This window comes from Rhinopithecus bieti, unplaced genomic scaffold (genome assembly GCF_001698545.2).
Source record: "Rhinopithecus bieti isolate Rb0 unplaced genomic scaffold, ASM169854v2 scaffold_7167, whole genome shotgun sequence".
Lineage (NCBI taxonomy): Eukaryota > Metazoa > Chordata > Mammalia > Primates > Cercopithecidae > Rhinopithecus > Rhinopithecus bieti.
In genome coordinates, this window is record NW_016805471.1 from 316354 (window position 1) to 327025 (window position 10672).

The 10672-nt window shown below is 37.3% G+C and overlaps 1 protein-coding gene across 3 annotated transcripts in view; it reads right to left on the bottom strand.

Annotated features, from left to right (window-relative positions):
* Positions 1–10672, bottom strand: part of ATP10D (ATPase phospholipid transporting 10D (putative)) — a 119887-nt gene that overhangs the window by 82278 nt on the left and 26937 nt on the right. For all 3 annotated transcript variants that reach the window (XM_017872645.1, XM_017872646.1, XM_017872644.1), the window contains exons 2-3: positions 7083–7409; positions 4210–4404 (exon numbers count right to left, since the gene is read on the bottom strand). In XM_017872645.1, coding sequence (XP_017728134.1) covers positions 4210–4404; positions 7083–7372 — 485 coding nt within the window. In that variant the 5' untranslated portion in view covers positions 7373–7409. The remainder of the gene's footprint in view (positions 1–4209; positions 4405–7082; positions 7410–10672) is intronic.

Below are 10672 nucleotides of genomic sequence, written 5' to 3' on the forward strand. Positions count from 1 at the left end.
AGTTGCAGAAGATAGAATATTGCTGAACAGCGAGTGTACCTGTCTGATTCTTACTTTGGAAGCTTCCTCTCAGGGGTGTACTCCACCCTGTGAGGTGTGGGGTGTCAGACTGCCCCTAGTGGGGGATGTCTCCCAGTTAGGCTACTCAGGGGTCAGGGACCCACTTGAGCAGGCAGTCTGTCCATTCTCAGATCTCAACCTCCGTGTTGGGAGATCCACTGCTCTCTTCAAAGCTGTCAGACAGAGTCATTCGGGTCTGCACAGGCCTCTGCTGCTTCCCCTGTTGTTTTATAGCTGTGCCCTGTCCCCAGAGGTGGAGTCTACAGAGACAGGCAGGTTTCCTTGAGCTGCTGTGAGCTCCACCCAGTTGGAATTTCCCCACAGCTTTGTTTACCTACTTATGCCTCAGCAATGGCGGGCGCCCCTCCCCCCGCCTCGCTGCTGCCTTGCGGTTAGATCGCAGACTGCTCTGCTAGGAATGAGGGAGGCTCCGTGCCCGTGGGACCCTCCCGGCCAGGTGTGGGTATAATCTCCTGGTGTGCCCGTTTGCTTAAAGCGCAGTATTGGGGTGGGAGTTACTCAATTTTCCAGGTGTTGTGTGTCTCAGTTCGCCTGCCACGAAAAGGGATTCCCTTCCCCCTTGCGCTTCCCAGGTGAGACAATGCCTCGCCCTGCTTCAGCTCTCGCTGTTCGGGCTGCAGCAGCTGACCAGCACCGATTGTCCGGCACTCCCCAGTGAGATGACCCCAGTACCTCAGTTGAAAATGCAGAAATCACCATTCTTCTTTCTCGCTCGCGCCGGGAGTTGGAGACTGGAGCTCTTCCTATTCGGCCATCTTGCTCCGCCCCACTCATTTAATTTTTAAATCAATGTTGCGGTTGGTATCATGAAAACACAATAGCCCCACTTTTACAAATTAGAAAAAATTGGCCTTGACAAGTTAAGTAACTTGTTCAATGTTATACAGCTCTTAAATAGCCCTGTAAATTGAAACAAGGCAGGTATATCCAGAGTCTATCCTCTCAAATACTAGAGTTTACTGCCTGCTACAGTCACTTCTGATAACCACCAAATTAAATGTGGTTTAATTACATATTTTTAAGAACATTTGAAGAATTTAAAATTTTTGTTTTGTAAAATGTCTTACATAAGGTTAATTATCTTAGATGACTACTGAAGTTCTCATTTCACAAATCATGAAATTCTATGGATTTATAAGATAATCCTAAAATGTTAACATTAGCTAATATTTTGAAACTTTTAACATCAACAACATGGTGATTTTTAAAGGTCAGAAAATAATGTACATTCATTGATGGTAGACATTGGATCTATTTTTAGTTTAAATCCTCTGAGTGTCTCAGTGCTTACCACATAGCAGGCACTCAAATTTGTTGAATGATTAACAGTCTTATTTTCAAGACAGTTCCATTATGTTAAAACAGATTTTAAAACCTTACAAGTGGCTCCTATTTTAAAGGCAATCTTAAGAAAGTCAGGTTTTCTATAATAGCTCATTCTAACTTAATTGGGGGTATAATAGAGTTTAAATGATTAATTTCTATACTAGTGTTTGTTATTCCAAATGATACTTTTCTATAGAAAATTAAGCACCTTGTGAAACACCACTTATTACAAATAAGAACCAAATTATCACTTAGAAATGTTAATATGCTTCTTCCAAAAACTTGCTAAATAGCCCCCATAATTTCACCCTAAATTTGTGGAGAAATAATTTGTTTGTAAGTTGATTTCTTTGTATTTCATAGGAATTTATATTAGTATATTGAAATCAACAAGGCATGGTTTTATATCCCATCTTTATTTCTTTATAACCTTATAATAATTGCTCCAGAAATAATCTGGGGGAAAAATATAAGCATTATTTCTTCTACAATACTAAACAAAAGCAAATTATATTATACATAGATAAAAATGCATGAAATTACCTGAACCTATTATGAAACACAAACACAAAGGAACATTTTAGAATGGATATTAAATAACTGACTATAATACTGTATTTCATCTTTAAGTTTATATGAAAATCAATTAAAATAAATCTGGACTATGTCTAAAAGGATACCTGAGAAAAAAGTTATACCAGGTCTTCCATTGGGTAATTTTAATATTTTAAAAATTATGCAGTGTTTTAAGGAGTTCTCAAATATTGATGAAATGACTTGATGTGACAAACATAAACTCTAGCAAATAGTCATTAAATTAACCTATAGTAATAATCATAATGGCTTTTACTTAGCACTTGGAAAAGACTAGGTGCTACGAAGTAAGTTTTATTATTACATTCATAATAAAGGAAACTGGGTGTTTAGCTGCTTTTTGTAAATTGTCCAAGGTTGCACAGTTAAGTGAAAGAATCAGATTAAATGTTGTAGAACAACCTAGAAAAGCAAATAAACACACACTATCAACTCCAAATTGCAATTAATTTCATTCATTTGAGACAGGGTCTCTCTCTGTTGCCCGGATTGGAGTGGAGTGGTCCAATCTTGGCTCACTGCAAACTCCGCCGCCTGGGCTCAGGTGATCCTCCCACCTCAGCCTCCCAATATCTGGGAGTACAGACACACACCACCATGCCTGGCTAATTTTTTGTTGTTGTTTCTTGGTAGAGACAGGGTTTCGCCATGTAGCCCAGGCTGGTCTCAAACTCCTGAACTCATGCAATCCACCCACCTCAGCATCCCAAAGTGCTGGGATTACAGGTGTGAGCCACTGCACCTGGCCTGAAATTATTTACATATTTGCATTTGTATTCAAAAACATATATAATAAGCATTCTTTACATTTGCTAACTTTGGCATTCGCTGGGTAATCTTAAAATTGGTCAAATTCTGGACTTTGTTCAACATATAATCATTGTAAAATATTGTTTCTTATAGCTATTTTGTAAGATTAGAGACTGCACTGACATTTTAGTTCTCTATCCCTGGTATATAGTAAGCATTCAAATGTTACTAAATTATTAATAGAACTGTTTTAGTCAAATGCTCTATGGCTTTAAATGAAAACCATAGACTTACACCATTATTTCATTTTAAAATACAACACATAGGTTTTTCTGGTTCCCTTTAGACAGGACATGAGTATAAGAGAAAAAAACAGAACTAATTTCTCATTATCCAAGAAATCTCAAATCATCTTACAAATGATAAACAAACTTATTTTCCTTGTTTTCTTGATAGATCATAAAAACAAACATTATGAAAGTCACTAAATAATTCTAATAATGAACAAAATACGAATTCTGCAGCTTTCAGATTAAATATCGCTTCTTCAGAGAAGGCTTTTCTAACATTTTCCTCTTTGGATCACATAAGGTTGAAGATAAGTTATATATTTGTCTATACTGTTTACTAAATATTAACTTACATCTAAGAATAAAAACCCAGGAGCTGCAAATAATATATACTACAGTTTAAAACTCACCTTCACTGAGTTTACTCTTGGCTACATAGACTCTCTATTTCATAAATACTGAAAATACAAGCCTCCAATACAGCAAATATGCCCCTAAAAAGACCTCCTATGAATGCTTTCTGTTGTTGCTGTGATGGGATGCTCTAGTTTCATGCACACCAAAAAAGAATATTCTCCTCTTTTTTTTTTTTTTTTTTGAGACAGAGTTTCACTCTGTCACCCAGGATGGAGTGCTGTGGCTGGAGTGCAGTGGCGCGATCTCTGCTCACTGCAACCTCCACCTCCCAGGTTCAAGCAATTCTCCTGCCTCAGCCTCCTGAGTAGCTGGGATTACAGGCACCTGCCACCACATCTGGCTAATTTTTGTATATTTAGTAGAGACAGGGTTTCACCATGTTGGTCAGGCTGGTCTTGAACTCCTGACCTCAGGCGATCCACCCGCCTTGACCTCCCAAAGTACTGGGATTACAGGCATGAGCCACCATGCCCTGCCCTGAAGTTTAATTCTTTTAATTCCACTTATACATGTGTTACAGAAGCTTTCGCTTTGTCAGCTCCTGGGTTGACAACGGCTTATACATTTTTGTTTTCCTCTGACACTTGAATTAAATTCACCATAGGACTTTATGAAATATTAGTTGAAAATAATAGCAACAACAACAACAACACAAAAGGGTCCTGGTCACACCTAAGGAGAAAAAAGTAACATTCTGCATATTTCTCAATGATACATACATAGTCCTTAGCAAAGCTCCCATTACACTTACCTACTATAAACTTTAGTTATTAAATTATTGATCTGTTTATCAATTTTGTATTTCCGATAATCTTCCAGGCCATCTTTAATTGCAATAACTGTAAGGACCACCACCAGAGGCAACATGGTGATTTCCTTTTGGAAGGCTTCTACCAAAGGTACCCAGTTCAGGACAACTAGGAACAGGAAATATAAATTGGCAGCTCTGCAACCCAAACACACAAAAGGAGGTGTTAAGAAGTTACTTCAAGGATTTAAGTAAGAGGCAAAGTACTATACTGTTTTTCAATAAGTTTCTATTAGTAGATTTTGTATGTTACAGAATATAGAACTAGCAAAATACAATGAATCTTAATGAACTATTTATTACCCTGCTAGACATCTGGCTTGTGTCATACTTTAATAAATGTGAGATATCAGGGCTAGATGCGGTGGCTTATGGCTGTAATCTTAGTATGTTGGGAGGCCGAGGCGGGCAGATCACTTGAGGTCAGGAGTTCGAGACTAGCCTGGGCAACATGGTAAAACCCCGTTTCCACAAAAAATACAAAAATTAGCTGGGTGTAGTGGTGCATGCCTGTGGTCCCAGCTACTCAGGAGGCTGAGGCACGAGGATCACTTGAACCCAGAAGTCGGAGGTTGCAGTGAGCCGAGATCACACCACTGCACTCCAGCCTGGGTGGAGTAATAAATACCTAAATAAATAATGTGAGATATTATTTATTAAATATAAAATAGTAAATATTTGAGTGGGATGGTTTTGAGCACAATAGAAAAACATATAGAAAAAAGTACAATAGAAAGTACTATTTTCTTTTTAAAAGTTCAGAAAAAATTAGAAGACATTCAGAGTTAATGTGGTAAAAAAATTAATTAACAAAACAAAGATCAACCCTCTAGCCTTTTGTACATCCAAACATTAGATTTAAACAAGCCTCAAAATTGCGTAGAAAAGCGTATTTCTTTTCTCCTTGTGACTAACTCTTCTATTTCTCCCTTTATGCTATTCAGAACCACTATTGAGACAGAGTTTCAGTTCTGTTTCAGTTCTTCAGGAACTTCTTCCATTCTTCTATTTTATATATTCAAATACTTCTCCATGGGTATTTGGGCCATATGGTAAGTTCAAGACACCCTTTTCCTTAAAGGGAAAACAAAATCTCAATCCTGCCACTAAATTTTTATCACATATTTTTCCATTGACCATGAAACTTCTCAAAAGAATAACCTATATATACTTCTTTTTTGTCACTTCCAAATCATTTTACTCTGAAAATTTCTTTCTTAACCCTTTCCGCTACTCTGTGACTTCAACTCTTTCCAGATGGACCATATCTAAACCTATAGCTCTAACCTTGAACTCTGTTTCAGGTTTTTATTTCATTGGGTACACTAGATTCCAAACTCCATAAAAGAATGAAACACACATAGGGCTATACAGCCATTAATTCAACAAATTCACATCTGTCTTTTAAACATAACCACTCTTTAATAACTGCATATGGCACATATACAGAATGAATAATGAGAATGAATGTATGCAGAATGACTAAAGAATATGGAGAATCTCTTTACTTGCACTGGCGTCTTGAATACATTTACAAAAACAAAATACTCTTCCAGCCAAGGTTCTTTTACACTTGTTTTCATTTTCTGTTAATCCTTCTGGTGATAACAGCTCAACATGTTCACATCATCTTTTTATTCCTTTCACTGAATGTCTTATATTAAATCCATAGTATCTGTAAGAGGTCACCCTTCTTTTCATTCCCACATTGTTCCAAGGTCAGGTCTCCATTATAATTCACTGGGATATATACAATGTCTTCCTAAATATTTTCTCTGCCATCATCCATCATCTCTAAGTCCTTTCATCTACCCACCACACTGCTTCTATAGTGAAATCTGACGTAAGCATGTTAATTGTGCCTGCAGCCTTGGCTCTCAACTGTTTATCCTGATAGCAAGACCTCTTTCCTGGGTCATATCTATCTTTCTGACTTTACTTCCTGTTGCTCCCCAGCATAGATGCTACATGTAAGTCAGAGAACACTACTTCCCAGGCTTCAAGCAAGCCTTTTATGCTACTGCTTTTATGCCATTATTCATACTACTTCCTCCATCTGAAATATGGTTTGCCCACATCTCTGCCTTGAATATCTCACCCACGCTCCATTATTAAGTCAAATGTCACTTCCTCTTCTATTGCTCCAGTTAGTATTATTATTTCTCTTTTTGAGGCTTTCATTCTACTTGACAGCCCTTTATAACATTCATTGCATTCACTAAGTCTTTTTGCTTTTTATATACATATTGTGTTTCCCTAGCACAATGGCAAACTCCACAAAGAGAGGAGTGACACTCGCACTTCCATTTCCTTCAGTGCCTAAACTCACAGGAGAGTGTCCATGAATGTGATATTAAGCTGAATTAGGTTACTGTTTCACCTAATAACATCTGACATCTGCACTGGCTTCAGAGCTCTATTTCCTCCTATTATCAGTAAGAAAAATCTGAAATTAAAATGTAGCATGGTTTCATGGAAAGAACAGTAAAGCAAGTGTAAGAAGATCCCTGGAGGCAACCCCTGGTCTGTTACTTGACACTGGCATGACATTGGCTAAACCACAGTCAATTCATTTCCTAATCTATAATATGTGAATTACAATATTTTTTTCTGGTAAAGAGAAAACACCATACCAATTGGAAGGTGTGACATGAATGGAAGGAGTCATCATTCCACAACAGACTTGTACCAAAATTTTCAAGGATGATGTCACATGTCTTAGGTTTAAGTAACATACAGAGTTATGGAAATGAAAAAAAATGTTATGTGTCAACTAGAATGATATTCTAAGGTTTTCTTCAAAAATAAAACAATACCTGTGAAATTGTTCAAATAAATTTCTTGGCACAAAATTCAGAAGCGTGTACTTTGTTGTTCGTATTCGATTGTTCACATAGGCTCCAGAGAACTTCTCATACTCATCCTTGAAGGGTTGGAGGTAGGGAACAACAATCCGGTGCCTTCCTGCCAGTTTAGGGGTCTGCGAGGACTTGCGCCCACAGCCAAGCAACGAGGAATAGTTATATGGCCTCGAATCTTCATCCCTGGTTGCACCTCCAATCAGCCGTCGCCAGTGATATCTGGCCCATTGGAGAGCCTCAGCCATGTCCAAACTGTGGTGAGATCCAGGCTGTGTAGCTGACCTGGCAAGCAAACAAAAAACACACTTCCATGAGCTTCTGAAAAGTCTCAAAGACAGTGAAATTTTAATATTTTTTCTATACCAAATAAATATATGATCCAATGGTTCAACAGGTAAGGTAGAAAGTAAAAGCAGCCTTTAGAACTCCATTTTAACCAAATAGAGCATACATTTTTTGCCTCATGGGCTAAGCATCTGAGAGACAGCACCTAAAATGTCATTCTGTAACTTGAAGCAAACAATTTGGGCTTAATCTGTGCAAGTCTCTTAACTTCTCTGATCATCAATTTTATCATCTTTGCAATGGCATAACGCCAGGCATCTCAGGAAATTGTTTTGAGGACTAAACGAGTAACACATAAGTCACCTAGCATAAAGTCTGATAGATCATAGGACATCAATAAAACCCATTCTATGGAGACTACAAAAATGCCCACAAATTCTTCCTGTCTTTGCATGCATAACATTCTGCCAGTCAAGAGGTAGAGTCTTTCTCTACCTGTGGAATCTGGGCTTGGCCATGTGCTAATGTAACACTAGCTAATGTAACACTAGCAAAGAAGACAGCAAGTAGAGGCTTGAAAAGTGCTTGTTCATTGGAGCTTATTCTCTGTCACTGTTCTAGGAACCACTGTGGCCCACACCACATGCGTCAGTTGCCCCATTTACCACCATAACCTCTATAAATACATAAATGACACCACTGACTGCCAACTGACCACTAACACGTGAGTGTGCCCAGATGACACAAATTAGAATAGAGATAAGCTGAGCTGAGCTCAGTCCGACTTGCCCACCCACCAAATTATGAGTTAATAAATGTTATGTCATTAAGTTTTGGGGTGCTTTGCAACAAAACAAAATCGAACTGATACATATTCCCTTATTTTCCTTATTTCTAAGGTTTCCTTATTTTCCAAGAAATGCAGCCCTACCTGGAATGTGAGTTTGTTAATCAAAACAAAAAAAGGAAAGAAAGGGGTTCAAGCAATTCTCGTGCCTCAGCCTCCTGAATAGCTGGGATTCTAGGCAGACAATCACTTCTGATGGGAAGAACAACAGCCTCTGAGTATATGTAGCTCTGCCTAGATATTGGACCCACAATAGATAGCACGTTTTATCATGAGAGAAAATATTCATGTCAGTCTCATCAGTTTTATACTAATGATAGCAACAAGAAAATAAAAAAAGTTCTATCCCTATCAGCTCTTAGTCCTTTGGAGTTTGGCCTCTAAAATATTTATTTAAAGAGAACTAAATCAATGAAGATTGACTGGCCAAAATAACACTATCTCTTCGATATAATTTTTTAAAAGCCTGCCTCTGAAGTATATTTGAAAAGCTGGTTTTTACTTCACCAAGCATACAAAAGTGGCTTAGTTCTTTTAACCTATTGCTCATAATGACAGCTTGAGATATTAATGTAGTTCATAACATATCTAGAACTCTCCCCCAGAATAAGAACATAAGAAAGTGCTTTATAAGTGAATCAATAGATAACAGAAAATACTGAACATAAATACTAAGTGTTTTTCATTAGTTTCACATAATGCACATTAGGTTACCATTATGACAAATGTGATATTTTTTAAAGGGTTGAAATCAGCACAATTTGATTTATTTCTGGAAACCTTAAAAGGAAGCATTCACTTGCCATTAAATTCTTACTAAGACATAAGAACGTTTATCCCTCTAGTGTCCACAATCTCATACAACAATCTATATCTCACTTCCCTTTTTAAATTTTGAAATACAATTTCTTGAGAGTCCAAACAGGAATAACTAAGCAAATATGAAATAAACACAGGAGGTGTTAACTTCTGCTAATTTGTGGTATGTCTGACTAATAACCTCATGGTAGCAAACATACTTACTGGTTCACAGAAACAATCAGCTTTTTATTCTACAACCCAGACAAGAACCACATCTTTCCCCAAGTCACTCAGTTCCTAAGAAACAAGCCTATAATGACTGAAAAACATTTCGTTGCAAAAGTATTTCTAGGTCTCCTTCTCTATGTGCCTTTTTAATATCTTTAAATGTACATGAGATTCTCTATTTACTCTCATATTGCCTTTCCCCTTTATTTCTTCTTTACATTTTCAAGGAATTTTGGTGAAGATAGAATTAGGGCTGGCTCACTGCCCTCCATGGTCCCCTCCTAGAGCCTGCAAGAGTCTCTCTCCTACTCTTCAAGGCTGGGCAGCTCATCATTTTGTAAGAACTCTCTCTTCAGCACTGTCATTCTCCTGAAAAGTGACCCTTGGGTCAGAGGACAGATTTAAGCTAGACAGAGAAGTACTTTGAAGGGACTGAGGAGAAAAGCCTAGACTTGGAGGTAAGTAACATATGATGAAAATCCTTTCAAATTTCCAGATTAAAATTTAACTCTTTCATACTGGGCAGGAATGACCAAGGATCTATTTAGTCATCCTAGCTCAGAGGCTTCTGAAATGTGTTAACTGCCATCCCAGTGAGAAATACATTCTATGATGCAAAGTAGAATTTACACACACACACTCACACACACACATCTGAAACAAAAGTTCTACGAAATATTTCTTACCCTTACCACCTGCAATGCATACAGGGATCTTCTTTCTTCTCTCTCTCATATTAATACCAGTTAGGATGCATTGAATTAGTTTCAAGATCCACTAATGTCACTGTGCATGTTAGTAAAAAGATACTGATTGTGTGTGGCTTCACACGGGGCTGAAATTATACATGGAAGTGGATAGATCCATGTTCCTAAATAGATCCACATCCCTAAATGCAGAAAACAGACTATTATGGAATGCAAAATTCCAACTACAAAGGAGTAATAAGTTCAAGAGATCTATTGTATATTATGGTGACTACGGTTAATACAGTAACAATATATTGTATACTTGAAAATTGTTAAGAGAGTAGACTTGAAGTGTTCTCACCACAATAAAAAGTATATGAGGTAATGCACATGTTAATTACCTTGAGTTAGCCATTCCACAATACATCCACATATCAAAACATCACATTATTCACCATAAATACATACAATTTTTATTTGTCAATTCAAAAGTTTTTAAAACAAAATTTTCCCTTACAACCCTTTCTCCCTTAGTCAATAATGTTACACATAGAAAGCTTTTCCCAAGGAAACAGGTATTTGTTCTACAGAGAGCTAAAGATAAAATCTGTTTATAAAGGTCTTTCAAATTGTTTTATTTCGGTGGATGCTTTTGTAAAATGAATAAAAGAAATAACATTTTCAATGTTTGAAAA